The 17,303-nt window shown below is 48.0% G+C and overlaps 1 protein-coding gene across 2 annotated transcripts in view; it reads right to left on the bottom strand.

Annotated features, from left to right (window-relative positions):
- Nucleotides 1-2,590: 2,590 nt before the first annotated feature.
- LOC111153591 (phosphoserine aminotransferase 1) overlaps nt 2,591-17,303 on the bottom strand; it is a 28,919-nt gene continuing 14,206 nt past the window's right edge. Inside the window, exons 7-9 of one of the 2 annotated variants that reach the window (XM_022512722.1) lie at nt 12,123-12,251; nt 5,016-5,153; nt 2,591-3,798 (exon numbers count right to left, since the gene is read on the bottom strand). In XM_022512722.1, coding sequence (XP_022368430.1) covers nt 3,693-3,798; nt 5,016-5,153; nt 12,123-12,251 — 373 coding nt within the window. In that variant the 3' untranslated portion in view covers nt 2,591-3,692. The remainder of the gene's footprint in view (nt 3,799-5,015; nt 5,154-12,122; nt 12,252-17,303) is intronic. The other variant, XM_022512723.1, reaches the window with a different exon arrangement.

Here is a 17,303-nt window from a genome sequence, read left to right as displayed (position 1 = left end):
CATTTCACTTTTTAATTATGTTCATTCTGATCAAATGTGAGAAAATTCTTCCTCATTTTATTTTCCTTCCAAAGAACATGTTACAACAAACATTAATCACGAAGTGATACAAGGCCAGACCTGCTAATGCCTTCAGCGGAAATGAACATCTAATCTATCAGTGGGTCTTGTCCATTTTGTGGGTCTTAGTGGTTCCTTCAGCTCGGAACTGGGGGAAAAGGAATAATTATTTGTTACATCACCTAGTTCACCAAAGGGCTTGTCAAACCTTCCAGCATCGGCTAAATGGTGATGAAGGCTCATTGGACCGATAAACACAGACCAGTGGGGAATGAAGACTTGCGGACAGAACACGATTTGTTTCTTGTACAAAGAACAGAACCACCGTGTTGGGAGACCAAGTAGCGTGTGGAGGTAAACATAAGGAATATGGGGGCACCTGGGTGGCTCAATGGGTTAAGCCACTGCCTTTGGCTCAGGTCATGATCTCAGGGTCCTGGGATCAAGTCCCACATCGGGCTCTCTGCTTGGCGGAGAGACTGCTTCCCTCTCTCTCTGCCTGCCTCTCTGCCTACTTGTGATCTCTGTCAAATAAATAAATAAAATCTTAAAAAAAAAAAAAAGGAAGGAATATGGAAACAATTTTGTTTTTTTCTCACTCAAGCAGCATTAGAATGACTATGTACTGGGAACAATTTTGAAGGAGAAAAATAAAACCTCAAATTCAGTTTGCGGGGGGTTGGCGGGGGAGTAGAATTTGGGAGTATCTGGAGGAACGTGAGGCCGTTGTGCCTTACAGACTCCCCGAGGCCTGAAAGACACTGATTTTGTCTGCTCTGCTTATCTTCAAGGGAAGGCTGGCTGGTTCTGGCTCTCGCAGCCTGCTGACCCGGGAGCCTGTACCCTTATCTTCCCTCACACTCCTCTCCCTGTGGTCAGCAGACTGGCACCAGTTCATTCACCTGAGACACACAAAGGCCAAGGTTTTCACTTGACAAGCATCTTCCAGCAATCTGTGTCCCCACAGTGACTCCCCTTTGTACTTGTATGGACGCCATCCTCTGACCATTTTCACAGATTTATAACGATGAGTCAGGGAGCTCTCCAAGACTTTAAATATCCCTGTTCAACCACGGAGTCCTAGTTGACCATTGTAGCGGAAAGTGAAATTGTATCATACACTAAGGTTTTAAAAATTAAAAAAAAAAAAAAAATCCATATCTGTTAAGATTGTGTGTCTGCCTCTATTCCAGGTTAAGTTCGTGAAACTCAGGAAGACCAATACGACCTGCGTTAAGACTCCTCATTCCTCGAACAGACAACTATTGAGTACCCCTGAAGGGCTTAGGATGCTGGATGCCAGAAGTGGAGAAACAAGGCTCCTTCCGTGATGCTCTAAGGGGAGGGGCAGAGAAGCAGACACCTTGGTAGGGGATGCAGGCCTGTGAGGGGCGAAAGGGTCACCCCGTAAGAACACCATTCCAGGGGCACCTGGGTGGCTCAGTAGGTTAAAGCCTCTGCCTTCGGCTCGGGTCATGATCTCAGGGTCCTGGGATCGAGCCCCGCATCAGGCTGTCTGCTCAGCAGGGAGCCTGCTTCCTCCTCTCTCTGCCTGCTTCTCCCCCTACTTGTGATCTCTGTCATATAAATAAGATCTTAAAAAAAAAAAAAAAAAAAAGAACACCGTTCTGGTGGAGGCGGGAACTCCAGGCCCACTAGCTGTGCAAGGGAGGGGGTCTGGGGGAGACCAGGCTGCAGAAATAATCTGCCAAGGGCCAACATCAGAGCAGACCCTGGAGACGGAAATGGAAGTAAGTGGAAGTTTGAGACTTGGGGTCGGTACGAAGCACAGGGGCTTGCAACCACCAGGAAAGGATGAGAAAAGTGAGGTTGACTCTGAGCACTATTTCATGTAAACACTGAGGAGGATTCCATGGACCGGCTGGCTTTGCTATATAAACATTTATTGTAGTTATTATTCATATCCTGCCTTGACTCCTTGTTTGAAGCTCTTAAACATCTCTGGGACAAGTGGGGGAGTTACTTCCATTCTTCTTTTTACAGATGAGAATGAAGACAAGGGAAGTGTAGCACTGACCAGGGGAATACAAATAACCCAATTAATTGATGCTGAGCTAGAATAAGAGATCAGCACAGTCCTTGTTACATAATCCAACAAAATAGAGAGATAGCTCAGAAGTGTCCTATGGGCATGTTTCTGGTCTATGTGGGACAGAGTTCATAGACCTTTATACCATGAGCTGTGCTGGAAGGTGGTTTCTTGATAATGTCCATTCCAAGAGCCAATGGAAAGCCACCATGGTATACCGAGTCATTAAAAAAAAAAATGGATGCACAGGACTCAAGACTTACACCTTTGGTGGAACTAAATTATCCTTATCAGATGCTACTTTCAGACTCAAGTTTTTCCATCACAAAGTTTTTAACAGAATAATCTGTTTAAAAGCAGGTAAAGTGGGGTGCCTGGCTAGCTCAATCAGTAGAGCACATGATTCTTGATCTCTCCAGGTTGTAAGTTCAAGCCCCACACTGGGTGTAGAAGTTTCTTAACATACACACATACATTAATAAATAGCAGGTAAAGAAATTTATTGTCAAACGTTTAGATGTTTTAGGACTTTCATGTCCTCCACACAGTCAAGAGAAAATACTGACAATGGACAAACAGGGAAAAAACTCTTCAGCAAAGATTCTCCAGAACTCACAGCATCACTGGTCAAACACTATAAAAAGCCGTCAAGTGAACCAACGAGAAGGGAGCTTAACAGAGAATTTTAATTTAACAGCCTAACCGAAAAATAAAGAACATAGCAACCAACCAACCTTCTCTTCTATCCACTAAAAGGAACATAAAAGGAAATCAGAGAACTTCTAAATCCTGTGAAGCAGGTTTTTTGGAGAGGGAAGAGGGAGGGAAGGGACACACCGTTGCAAGCATTAACCTGTAATACGTGAGGTTAAGGATTCTAACAAATTCTCTTAAGTCTCTACATGCATCCCCAAGAACCGTATTATTAGAAACAGACTGCATAGAGATATAAACTATTTGGTATTAAAAACAGACTTTGCTATGTGAACATATAGTATGTCACTTTTATCTCTTTAATGAGAGTAACAGGATAAAGAAAGATACCCCAGCTTGCCCTTGAGCCTGGAACCCCTAAACATCACCACACAGGCAGTGTGGACCTGAATTACCAGGTGCAGAACCCAGGAGACTCCACCATGTCATTTTGTAAAGGATCAAGATTCAGCACCTGTTGAATCCCGGTCCCCACCCAGCCTCCGTGCCATGTCTGTGTCTCCAGAAATCAGTAACTTCAATTTGCACAATTAAGTCCACAGGCAGGTTTGAATACTGAGATCTAGCTAGAAAAAGTAGCAGCAAAGACAAAGTTAGTCGGAATTCACTAGAAAAGCTAAAGGGAGATTTTTCTTTTTAAAAATGCTTCCAGTTCACATCAGAATTAAGGTGGGGGCCGTTAAGACCCACCAGCTTTGCAGAGCTGTGGATGTTTTGCTGTCGTTCTTTAAAAAAAAAAACTGAGATCTGTAATAAGCACGTTCACTCGAGAAAAATACCGTGTTTGCTAGGTTTCTATCCTCATTCCCAAGTTACTTTAGATTTTATACACTGTTCAAGGGCAGAGTATATATTGGTCAAGATGGGTTCATAGCTGATGCATCTCCAGAAAGTTCTTCATGAAGGCCGCCAGCTTTTGAACATCCTCAATCGTGACAGCATTATACAGAGAGGCCCGGATGCCTCCCACAGACCTAGAGCGACCAAAGATGCAGCCAGTGAGAACAAAAGCATCTAATTGAGCATCGAGACAATGGTCTTTCCAGTCATCCACTCCTGAGAGAGACACAGCACCTGAGGCCATCATGTCCAACCTGTCACCTGAAAGCCCCCAGGTGGCCACCAGTTTCAAACGTTCTCATCACAAGAAAATTCTCCCTAATGTAGTGACAGACCATCACGCCCACACGTAACCTGGATTAACTCAGTCAGGTATCTGATGGGCCTGCCTGGGAGGAAGGCGGGAGCAGGCAACCACTGGGGGCCGGTGTCTCGCCTCCCCTGTGGTAAGGACACACACTTTTCGTACAGCATGCAGGATTAACTATTTGATGTTCAGCCAGAGCAACAGTGATCTGTTCTCTCCAGTCAAAGGATGGAAGCCTCAGGGCCGTAAAAGCCATTTCAGATTTGTCAAAGGGAATTATGACAAAAGCCTGCACAGGTGGCCCCACCACACACTCAGCCAGGGAATCATGCTAAGGGTTCCACAGGCAAAGGAGAAGGGCGCCTGTCTGGCTCAGCTGGTAGAGCATGTGACTCCTGGTCTCGGGGTTGTAAGTTCAAGCCCCATGTTGGGTGTGAAGATCACTTAAAAATAAAATCCAAGGGGCACCTGGGTGGCTCCATTGTTAGAGAATCCAGCTCTTGATTTCAGCTCAAGTTATGATCTCAGGGTCATGAGATCAAGCCCCATGTTGGGCTCTGTGCTCGGCATGGAGCCGGCTTAAGAGTCTCTCTCTCCCTCTCCTTCTTCCCTTACCCCCATTCTCACTCACGTATTCTCTCTCTCAAATAAATAAATAATAAGATCTTTAAAAAAAAGGATTATCCTGTGACAACTGGTCTTTCCAACAGTTACAACAGCTGCTACTCCAAGCTGGGAGACTCCTAGATGGATAGATAGGTTTTGTTCTACATTTGAAAAACTATGGAGCACCTGGGTGGCTCAGTCACTTAAGCATCCAACCCCTGATTCCTGCTCAGATCATGATCTCAGGGTCAGAGATCGAGCCCCACCTCAGGCTCCGTGCTGGGAGTGGAGCCTGCTTAAGATTCTCTCTCTCTTCCTCCCTCCACCCACCCCCACTCCCACTTATGTGGGTGCTCTATCTCTCAAAAAAAAAAAAAAAAGGGAAAAAAAACCACTAAACCAATTCTCTGGTGAGTTTTTGGATTGATGTGTACTCACCTATGTCCTTTCAAGGAGATCATATTGAGTTCAAGAGCTTTATCGAGAAATCTTTTTTCTAAAGCATCGTCTCCTTTGGCATTGCCAATGCGGAATGGAATATTCATCTTGCTTCTATACTTGGACTCCACTGGACATCTGAAAAACATGATTGTTCCAGCTACTTTTCTGAAATGTGCAACAGCCACTAACAAATCAACAGAAACACTGCTTTAAACATTTTGTCAATACAAACAGCTTAAAAAAAAAAATCTGCCCCAGGACATTGATAATTTTTAAGGAGACCTCTCTTGCATATGGAACGGTGAGTTAGCATTCTCTCGTATGACTTGTACTTAATTTCCATGAGCCTCAGTTCCCTCACCTGAATAATGGAAATAATACCTTCATTTCAGACCAGCTGTGAGAGCTCAGAGGCATAACGTATAGGAAGCTTTCAATACATAGCAACCACACAGCGATGTGAGTGACCCTCTCTACAAGACTAGAGAAAAAAATACATATACATGCTGGCCCTAACAGTGGCTGAGGGACTCAGCCATTAACAGCTTTCAAAGCCCTTGTCACACTGCACTGCCCCAAGCTGTGTGACCCTGAGCAACTTACTAAACCTCTCTGTTGTGTCTCACTTTCCTCAAGAATACTGGGAAGATTAATGGAACCTACCTACTAAGGTTGATGTAAGGTTTAAGTGAGCCAGTATTTATAGGGGGAGTTTGTGGCTTCTAAGTGGCCACAAATTCACTATTCACTACAGCCCTCCAGGCAAGAAGTGGGGTCTAGTTCTTCACACCTTTTTTTTTTTTTTTAAGATTGATTGATTGGTTGGTTGATTAGAAAGAGTGAGCATGAGCAGGGAGAGGGGCAAAGGGAGAAAGAGAAGCAGACTCCCTGCTGATCCCAGGACCCTGATATCATGACCTGAGCCAAAGGCAGCCGCTTAACTGACTAAGAAACCCAGGCACTCCTCTCCACACCTTTTGAATCCAGCTGGCCTTGTGACTTGCTTTAACCAAGAAACTGCACCATCAGGGTTGCTATGCAACCTCCAAGCCCAAGCCTCAAGGGGAATACAGCCTCTGTATCTGCCCTCTTAAAACATGGCTGCCATGTGGGCAAGTCTGAGCTAGCCTGCTGGAAACAGGAGACCAGCAACAGCCAGCACCAACTCCCAGACATGTGAGTGAGGTCACTGTAGACTGCTGGCTACAGGTGAATTACCGTGGACTCTGAATACATATTCCAGGTGAGAATGGCCAAAGAACCACCCAGCGAAGCCCAGCCCAGCCTGGTGACCCAAAGTCAAGAGCAAAAAAATTATTACTAAGTTGTTGCTTTAACAACAACTGGCCTGTGTGTTCTGTGATGCAAAACCAGATAACTGATACAGTTTAAAACAGTGTCTGAGGGGGTGCCTGGGTGGCTAAGTGAGTTAAGCGTCTGCTTTCAGTTCAGGTCATGATCTTGGGGTCCTTGGATCGAGCCCCGCTTCGGGCTCCCTGCCCAGTGGGGGAGTCTGCTTCTTCCTCTCCCTCTGCTGCTCCCCCTGCTTGTGCTCTCTCTGTCAAATGAATAATTAAAATGTTTAAAAAAATTTTTTTAAATAAAAATAAAAATAAAACAGTGTCTAGAACATAGTAAAACAAGCTAAGTATCAGTTAAATTCAACAAATTCATCTTTTTGGTCCCAGCATTTTGCAGAAGGCTTCTCCAAACTCTCAAAAATGAAAGATGTGTGAGTTTTTATCTAGGAGAGGTTAGTATTTTGACTTCAGTTTCCGATTTGAAAAATTGGCAGCCAAAATTATGGTCCATTGACAATCAAAGGAGACGAAGGGAGGAGCAGGCATCCACTCCAGAATAAAAGTAGGAGGAGAACATGTAATCACCCCTTCTCCATTTTTAAGCTCACCCTGTTTTATTTTTACACTTGTACAGGATGTGATTCATTAAAATTAAACAGCAAATAAAAGCAGTGTGAGGAAGTCCCCCGTGAAAAGTCACGCTCTCCCCTAAGGGCACATACATAATTCCTGCTAAAGTTAATAGGAGTCAAGTGCGCACCTACAGGCAAAAGAGACACCAAGCAGGGAAACCAAATATCTGGAATGGGTTTTGAGCCTGAATTCTGCGCACCCCCCCTTCCGTGAGGTGGTAGGTTTCGTGGCTGACATTTAAATTAAAAATTCACTGGCTACCCTCCTGATACCCTGCTGCCTCCGGCTCCGCGAAGGAAGGTCTAATTATAGAGGTACTAGGCAAAGAGCACATCTAATTTAAGGGGAAAAAAATTAAAAGGAGGAAGACTTATTTACAGTTCAGCCCCCCAAATGGACCCATCCTATCATGAAAGTGGATGGTATCACGGGAGCCATGAGTCGGCACACAACAAATTATTTACATGGCACCCAAGACGGTCTCTGGGAGAAGGATCAGGGAGGGAAACAAAGATTCTAAGGGATTTACTGCTCCCGATCTAGTGAGATGGCTGTGTGGGGAATTAACATGCCACGTGAGAGGTCAAGAAGCACACAGCCAAGCAAGGAATTCTGCCCAAGAGAAAGCTGAAATGTTTCAGAGTGACATGGCAAGGTTAGGAAGGGTGAGCCAGAAGGAAGGCCATTCTGGCAAAACTGCATCTACAAAGCCCTGGGGACCCCCAGCAAGAACTCCGGGAACTGCAGTGTTGGGCTTCCTGGCCAGGGGCTGGGCCCAGACGGTGGGGGGTCCTGCAGATACACCGACGGGAACAAGACTGGGTCCTTGAGCCATGAGGAGCCATCAGGTTGCCACAACATGAAATGTGAATTTTAGAAAAGGAACACTAGCACACAGAGGAGAGAATGGAGTGTGGGAACACCAAAAGGTGGAGAGACCTGCTAGAAAGCTCTTATAAAGAAGTGTCCTGGTCAGGGAGCACCTGGGTGGCTCAGTGGGTTAAGCCTCTGCCTTCGGCTTAGGCCATGATCTCAGGGTCCTGGGATCGAGTCCCACATCCGGCTCCTTGTTCAGCGAGGAGCCTGCTTACTTCTCCCTCTGCCTGTCGCTCCCCCTGCTTGTACTGTGTCTCTGTCCCCGGCAAATAAAGAAATAAAATCTTAAAAAAAAAGGACCCTGGGACCAGCCCCCATGACACCCCTCATGTGCATATCCTGGCTTGCCTTTAGTGTCTGCTTCACAGGGCTGTGGTGACAAAGGGTATCTGTCAAGCACTAGGGCTCTGCCTGCTTCCCTTTATGTTAGGGTTATTGCTAGACCTGTCACACACTCTTCTCTTTCCCAGGGTCTGGTCCCCACATGAAGGTAGCGAGAAAGGTGATCTCGGGTCTGGATATGGACACTATCACTTGGACATCTTTTGAATATCAAAAGTCAGCATTCTGAGTGCTTTCCATTGTAATATTAGGAACTAACTCTTAAGGAATGTTCCTTAGATGCCAAGTACTGCTTCTAGTGCTTTATGCAAATTAACCCACACGGGAGCCGATGTTCTTAAGCCCTGTTATATCTTCTTTATTCACATGGATTTTCACTTAAGTCCTCAAGGCGGTCATAAGAAGTATGTACCATCATTTTGCCCATTGTACAGATAAGGAATCCAAGTCTGGAGCAGTTAGGTCGTTGGCTCAAGGTCACATGCTGATAAATGGCAAAGAGGGGGTTCTCTACCCAGAATGCTACACTGTCCACGTGGGCTCAAGTCAGGGTCGACCGGAACCACGCGGGTGGTTAGGCCGTATGATGAAGAGAGGGACTTCGACAGCTGTTTCGTCAAGTCTCGGCATCCCTACCTGGTTCACAGCCCCCAGGAAACTGCCCAGAACTGGGTTCAGTCTCGTATTTCTAGGTTATTTGGTATTCCTCTTCAAAACTGTTCACCTCCAGAGTGCCTGGGTGGCTTAGTCGTTAAGGTCTGCCTTCGGCTCAGGTCATGACCCCAGGGTCCTGGGATCCAGGCGGACATCGGTCTCCTTGCTCATCGGGGAGCCTGCTTCTCCCTCTCCCTCTGCCTGCTGCTCCCCCTGCTTGTGCTCTCCCTCTCTCTCTCAAATAAATAAAATCTTAAAAAAAAAACTGTTCACCTCCCTTTTGGCGCCGTATTTCTATAGTTTAAAAGAAAAGTGGAGCATTTCCTGAAAATCCAAGTGATCCCAGAAACAGCTATCAAGCACTCCACGGGGAACATGGAGGAGGGAGCAAGCGAAGGCCTGCGGACTCCAGTAACAGCATCCCACGTGAACTCAGGCACCAGGCTGACATTTTCTGGGCGGGCAGCCCAGGGCGGATGGAAGTTCCCAGAAAGAGGTTTACTCTGAAGAAGATAAAAATTCTAGGTCAAGGCTGTACATAAGTAAATGAGAAATTTGGGGGGGTGGGAGGGAAGGTGACCTGATTGCCCAGGAGACAACCCACCCACCGTGCTGGCTACAGCAGGCTACCTTCCGAGAAATGCCGGATTGGCATTTAAGTTTAAGAAGCTTGGGGGAAAAGGAATTCCAGGGATTCCCGGGCTTCGTCCTACGTTCTGTTTTGTTTCTAATTCCTGGATTTTTCCAGAGGCATCATTATTCTTTCTGTCTCCCCATTTTGTTCCTACACATCTCCTGAGAAATAAATGGAATCAAAAGCTACTAGAAAATTTGGCCTCCACAATAACCAAGCGCTTTTACTCACATTCAGGTTCTGAGTACTTTTGGGGAGTCAGGAGAGATGCCTGTTCTTCTGGGCATCCCAGGGTCTAGAAGAGTTAGCCCAGAGTAGGTGCTCAGGAACATGGGCTGGATGGTCGGACGGTGGATGGATGAACAGACGGATGGGTGTGTGAGTGGATGACGGATGGGTGGGTAAGCGCGTGGGTAGATGGGTGGGTGGATGGATGAATGAACAGGGGTGTGGGTTGTTGCCGGAGAGGTGGGTGATATCATTGGTGGCTGGATAGATCACAGATAGAAATGTGGATGGTGGGTAGACAGGTAGAAAGGTGAACAGAGGACTGAACAGGTGGACGAAACACGCCTTCAGACCTTTCCCCACCTTCCTTCTAAGTCAGCATAATCATCACCTCCAGAAAACCCACTCTTTGCTCCCCAAGCACAATATCCTTTCTTCCCTCAGTACCTTTGCAGGGATCATTCCCTGCCTTCCAAAAAATCCCTAGCCGTAGTTTTGCCCTCCTCTAACTCTACTAAAACTCATTAAAAAAAAACAAACAAACCAAAAACCAAAAAACCAACCACAAGCCTACACCACATACAGGCAAAGTCGTCGTATCCTCTTACTGCTCCAAGCTTCTAACTACTATTTAGCCCTTGGCTGGGAACTTCTTGGACCATCTGCCAAGCCCTCAGTCTGCACTTGGCTCTGTGGCACAGACCCGAAGCGGGCAGAAAGCACAGTGTGCACCCCTTCCCCCAGCCGGGAGAGGAGCCTAAAGGCTAAGGCATCCAGCCAAACTCAACTCCCCCAGGGCCTATGGCTGGAGGGTCACTGCACACCAAGAACACAGGGGAACAGGCAACAAGTATTTTAAGGGCAGAGGTAGCAGAAACATGCTGCTTTATCCTATCTGCTCCGAAAATAACCCCCCCAGCCCCCACCCTTGGGTGGTCACGGGGACATATCAGAAGTCAGGGTTAAAGCACCATTTTATCCATCCCGTGTGGCACATGAATTCTCAAAGAAGAGTGTACACTCTCCTGTTACTATTGGTCAGTTACTATCATTGAACCCAAGAGTAGTGGTCCCTGAGGAGGAGGTCCCAGACTTGGAAAATGAGTATGTGTTTATGTGTATGCGTGCAAATGTGTACATTGTGCGTGCGCGCGCACACACACACACACACACACACACAGCATAAAGCCTCATACATCTGACACTTTGAAGGCAGGGAAACGCTAATGAAAGGAGCCATCTATCAAGCTCCCCGTGTGCCGGGCACTGTACTGGGTGCGTCACACCCAGCATTTTGGTGAGAGGTCTCTGTTAGGGGACTGGACAACCCCCAGAACTTGTGGATGTGACCTATTTGGAAAAAGGGTCTTTGCAGATGTCATTAAGTTACAGGCCTCTAGTTGTGATTAATCATCCTGGATTATCTGGGGAGGCCCTAAATCCAACAACCAGAAGTGAAGACACCCAACAAAGGCGAAGCCAGAGACCAGGCTGACAACACCCACAAGCCAAGAGCTACCTGGAGCCACCGGAAGCTGGAAGAGACCAAGAACGGATTCCTCCCTAGAGCCTCTGGAGGGAGCAGGGCCTTGCCGACGTCCTGTCCTTCAGGCCTCCAGAGGAGTGCAAACAGATTTCTGTTGTTTTAAGCCACCAAGTTCCTGCATCTTTGTTCCAGCAGTCCTGGGAGGCTAATGCAAGACCCATACACTCTCGTCCAGCGGCCAACACATATTCATGAATTATCTGGTCACAAAAATGTTTAACTAGAGTCTCCTCATACCATAGCCAGTTCCATTCACAGATGGCAGACCTGGGATGGTAACATCCATCCTAGAAGGGAAGCAGTGGACTTTCCTAAAAAAGGTAAGTGACCTAGGGGCGCCTAGGCGGCTCAGCTGCTTGAGTGTCCAACTCTTGATTTCAGCTCGGGTCGTGATCTTAGGGTTGTGGGATCGAGCCCCGGGTAGGGCTCTGAGCTCAAAGTGGAGTCTGCTTTAGAGTCTCTCTCTCTCTCAAACAAATAAAACTTTAAAAAAAAGGGAAGTGACCCAGCTGAGGGGCCCAGGAATGGGTATTTATACAAGGTTCTCCAGTGGAGTCCCTAAGTAACGCTGAGAGCTTTTAGCAAGTACACGTGTTTTTTCCCAGGAGCCCTACAGAGGAAGCAGACAGTGGGAGAAGGGGTCTGTCTGCGCTGGGACGAAGGTGAGATCTTTGGTGTGAGAAACATCACCACCCCTGGAGTTCCCCAGGTGGGGATGCACAAGGTAAGAGCTCACCTGCCACGTAATCCTGGGGCCCCGGACTTCCCAGATCACCACACTTCTAAGAGCTCAAGAAAGGGGACGATGTCCACTCCTCAAAGGCACACGACATACACACATTTTAAAATGCACAAGAGGCAAACTGTGAGATGAAAGCGCATCAACTTACACATAGAATCCTTGAGAATTATCAATAATATCATAAATCATCTGCGATTTGATGGCACTGAGCTTCTCCATGGCTGCTGCACCGCCATTATTCTTAATCCACTCCAGGACCAAGCCCATGACGTAGATGCTGAAATAAAGATTAAAAATCCATCTAGTTCTGTTTTGCAAAAGGGCAAAGACATTCAGAAAAAAGGTTTAATTATAGACTCCTCTCGAGCTCACACCAATCCCTACCTGTCCAGCCCCAGCCCTAATGCAAACTCTCCTCTCTCATTGCACCAGGCGTCCTCAGGACCCTGGCTCCCCACCCCCACCCAGTTAACCCCTTCACTTCCTACCCTCACAGAGCCCTCTGCCCGTCTATCCCATAGTTTGTACTATTCACTCCCTTACTTTCTATTTCTCTGTGTCTGTGACTTAGACTCCATGACTGTGGAAGACCTGAAGCAGCGTTCACCTTTTCTACCCCCGAGCCCTCCCATGCGGCCCTCTACTTGGCGGGAGGCAGTGTGGCAAGATGCTAGGAGCCCAGGCTCAGAGTCAGTCCTGACTTTAGTCCCACGGCTGCTGCCACTAACTAAGAAGACCACTCAGGATTATTCACCTTGGGAATCCAAACCTTGGCTTTCCCACCTGGAAAGAGGGAGGCCTACCACCCTATGGGGGACACCTGGCATTTTAGCTGCCCTGATCCTCCTAACCCCACCCCCACCCAACAGGCAGAGCCAGCTGGGTCCCTTGTCCCCTGGTCTCACAGCAGGGCTGGGGACCTAATTGGGACAATCAGAGCCCTCACTGGGACTCTCTGACTTGGAAGTGAGGACAGAGAGGCAGACCTGTGTGTTGGTGACAGTGTGAGTCTCTGAAGAAGACTCATCTGAGAAAATGAAGTCAATATTCCAGCAGAAAGAAGCAATGATCAGAAACAGAGAGCAGATGGGGCGGGGTGGGGGGGGGGGGGAAATCTGGGTCCCTGGTTCCAGGAGCCACGGCCCCTCGGCTGCTCATGGAACTTGGGAAGGTTCCTTTCTGAGCCAGAATGTCAACTCTGCCAGCTGTAAGACCTCGGGTCCCGAGAGGACTAGGGAAGAGAGACTAGGAGATGGGTTGGGGAAAGTGCTTAGTGCAGGGTCCAGCACCTGGTAGCTAGGTCACACAAGTGTAGACAGTGGCATCTTCATTACGAAACCCCCAAAACTAAACCAAACACACACAGTGTTGAAGTGCGGTGGGTGGTTTCCCAGCAGTCTTCTGAAAGCTCGTCTCTTAAAAAGGTACCAAGGGCTCCGTGTGCACCTCCCTGAAAGTCTGTAGGGGCAGGAACACAGGTGTCCAAGGGAAGAGACTCCATCCTCTTGAGCTGGGAATATGAAGACCAGCTCTCAGCTAGGCACTCTCAGGGGTGGGACAAAGCCAGTCCCCCCCGCATGGGAATCTGTGCAAACTGAGTTGCCAGGAGTCAATGCCCAGTGACGATCCAGGATGCTAACCCCTGGACAAGAGCTACCTTGTTTATTAACACCACGGGTCTCTTTCCACCATGACAGGTTGAAGCAGGAGATCACCGGATCTGGAAAACACTCGAACAGCCAGAAGCTGGTGCCAGGGGAAGCCCGAGGCTCTGGCCAGTTCATTCACTGTCTCAACCTGGTAGGTAGATGATCCAGGTGTTTCCACACCCAGAAGTTAGCAGAAGTCAATGCCAGGCTGCTCGGTAGGCAATGGGCATCCAAAACCATGTAAAAGGCTTTCCGGAGGGCACCTGGGTGGCTCAGTGGGTTAAGCCGCTGCCTTCGGCTCAGGTCATGATCTCAGGGTCCTGGGATCAAGTCCCGCATCGGGCTCTCTGCTCTGCAGGGAGCCTGCTTCCTCCTCTCCCTCTCTGCCTGCCTCTCTGCCTACTTGTGATCTCTGAAAAAGAAATAAATAAAATCTTAAAAAAAAAAAAGGCTTTCCGGAGGCTTCCGTGCTTGAGGAATGAGAAACAGTAGCTAGTGGCAGAAAAGGAAGGAAGGAAGCAGAGAACAGTCCCTGAGTAATTTAGGGCCACAGCTGTAGCTCTCTGGATCGAGACTGAGAATCAGAGAGACAAAGAGAAAGAAGAAAGAGGCCAGAGTATTTCCTAACATCTGTTATGGGGCCAGACGCCCTGCTAGCTGTTCTCCCTTTTACTCATCACAATAATCCTGAGGTCAGAGCTACCATCAGCCCATTTTACAGATGAGGAAACTGAGCTTTGGGGATCTTAATTTGGCCAAGATCACCCATGAAGTGGCCGATAAAAGCCAAGATTACAACCGGGTTGCTCTGACTCCAAAGCCCAAGCTCCTTCCACAGTAACCAAGGCATCTGGTTCAGGAGGGGCTCCGGGACCCCCCACCACTACCTCCCCTACTCGTGGGGCAGCCCGGCTGGCACCAAACCTCCCAGACACAAGTGCCAAGTGTAGGGGCTACAATAGCTTCACGGCACACGCGTGTGCATGTGTGTTCCAGACAGGATGCTGCCCGCCCACCCCTCTGTTCAGGAAGATGCTCTGGAATTCCCATCTAACCCCAAACTGCTCACTCCCCCACAAACCCTGCCCCGTGATCCAAGCAGAGCCACGGGTGCCCGTTCACTACTCTTCAGAGGCCACATTTTGCTTCTACCCATAGCCCTGTGACCCTGGAGTTCCCTTACTGCTTTCTCGCTATTCAAGTCCAAGGCTGCAGCAAGGCCCAGGGCAGGCCCCCAAACCCAGCCAGTCCTCAGCCCCAACACACCTCCCTCTCTGTGGCGGTTGGGCTCAGACTCACGCCCACGCGCTCTGCTGATCTTAATGAGATCTGAGCAGCCGATGAGCAGAAATCACCCCCCACCCCCACCCCCGCCCCCGCCCCGCTTCATTCACACGCTGGCTGCCTGGAGCCGGTGCCCCAAGCCTCCTGTGAGGCCTCAGCCTGAGGCAGACCCCTCAGAAGGAAGCAGGTTCTCCCTGAGGCTTCTCATTCATGATTAACTCAGATTGCTACCCCCACACAATCCAAACTCTTCAAAACACAGGGGACCTCGATGCTTATGCAGTTCTGCAACTTCATCTCCGTTCTCCCCACACATCGGTGGGACGTGCCTGATTTCTGCCTTTACTTCTAAAACGCCACCGGCTTCACACAGCAGCTAGTTCACCATCTAAAGCCGCCTAGTGATAAGTAACTCAATAAATCACAGGAGATCCACAGAATACCATACAGCACCTCAAAGGGGAAGAAAGAAAAAAGGCAGACATTTAAGCCGTATGAGTGTAAGAGTATACTGCATGTGGCATATTGCTGGGGAGAAAAAAAGAAATCCACAGAACAGCCCATATGGTAAATTTCCACTCGCAGAATATATGGCTCTGGGTACTTGCATAGGCCCAGGACACACAGCAGTTAACAGCGGCTACCCCAGCAGTTTCTGCTCGCTCCAGAAACCTTTGCTAAGAACACATGTAAATTTTTTTAAGTAATACAATGTACTCTGTGTGCTGAGGCTTACAGAAGCAGACCAGAGGGGTGCCCAGGGGCTCAGTCGGTTAAGCATCGGACTCATGGTCATGATCTTGGGGTTATGAGATTGAGCCCCCGGTGGGGCTCCATGTTCAGCGGGGAGTCTGCTTCCCCTCTCCATCTGCCCCTCCCGCGCTCATACACACTCCCACAAGTGTGCACGCTCTCTCTCTCTCAAATAAATAAATGTTAAAAAAAAAAAGAAAAAGAAAAAGAAAGAAAGAAAGAAAAGCATACCAGGAAGTCCTTGGGAAAAACTCTCCCTAGCTGTTTGTTCTGAAGAATCTAACTGCAGAGGCATATCTGCCTCTGGGGTTCATGGTGAGTGAGGCTAAGGCCCTGGGGCAGCCCCACGATCCTACTCTGCTGAGAAACGTGGGCTTGATAGATGATGGGGTTATTTTGTTTCTTCTTGGTTACTTTACTTACCTCCTATTAGAGCAAAAACAAATTAATACTCACAGGTTCAGTTAGTTGTGGTAAATAACTGTTTTTGTGGGGACAGAAGGGAAGCTTAGGCATCTTATTGTCTGTTCATTCGTGGGCTCCAGTGTGATCTACTAAAGGGTGAAAACAGAATGACCACGTGATCCTTTCTTCCACCCCAATTCACTGCTCAGGGCTACGGTCCACTACGTGAAGGCCCGTTTACCCAGCCCAGTTCACACAAAATGCCCAGAGCCTGTGGTCATTCAGCTCTGGTTTTAAAAGAAAATACATAAGTAAATAGAGGCTTCTTTTCAAATATGGGGCCTTTTCAAGGACTTCTGTGTGACACAAAGTTCGGAAGCCTTCGGGCTGCCTTATCAGCTCACCGTCAAGAACTCGGGGAGAGGATGTCGCACGAATCTTCCCCTACCTTGGAGCTTATTCTCACTGGACAAGCTGTAATTTTCTAATCTTGAGTGTTTAAGTACCGCGAATGAATCTGAAGTTTTTCGAATCATAGATTTAGGGTAATTGCTCAATTGTACACACTTTTATTTTTCTTTCAAGGTGAAAGAAAGCAAAGCGACACCCAGTGGGGGGTCTTGGTCAGCATACATTTAACCCAGACTCTTTCATCGCTCCATTTTGACCATTCTCATCAACATTAACAATCCTGCCCTGGGGTGGTCTCAGTTAACACTATTCTGATCTGCCTAGGGGAAAAAGTTTGACCTGCCCCCCCTTTTTTTTTAAATTTTCACTTTTTTTTTTAATTTTTTAAATTTATTTTCAGCATAACAGTATTCATTGTTTTTGCACCACACCCAGTGCTCCATGCAATCCGTGCCCTCTCCAATACCCACCACCTGGTTCCCCCAACTTCCCACACACACCCCCCCCCCCCCCCTCAAAACCCCCAGATTGTTTGACCCTTTTCTGCCCTTGTTTCTGGCTCAGCAACCCCCTTAGGGCAGGAAAGCTCTGGGGAGGCAGTGTCCACCCTCCCCTACCGCCCACCACACCACCCTCCCCCAGGCGACCAGGTGACCAGCTGACCTGACTGGTCCAGGCCTGGGGCTGATGCCTGCGAGGGGCTGGGAAGGCAGTGCTCCTACATGAGAGCCACTGAAAGGAGCCCTTTCTCTCTGCGTGTCTAAGTCTGACTCCAGACCTTGTTATCTCTTATCATTGTCATATTTATTAGACAGACTGACCTGCTT

Source organism: Enhydra lutris, unplaced genomic scaffold, assembly GCF_002288905.1.
Source record: "Enhydra lutris kenyoni isolate GAN:26980312 unplaced genomic scaffold, ASM228890v2 scaffoldscaffold33, whole genome shotgun sequence".
In the NCBI taxonomy this organism is placed as follows: Eukaryota; Metazoa; Chordata; class Mammalia; order Carnivora; family Mustelidae; genus Enhydra; species Enhydra lutris.
This window is presented reverse-complemented; position numbering and strand designations above follow the sequence as displayed.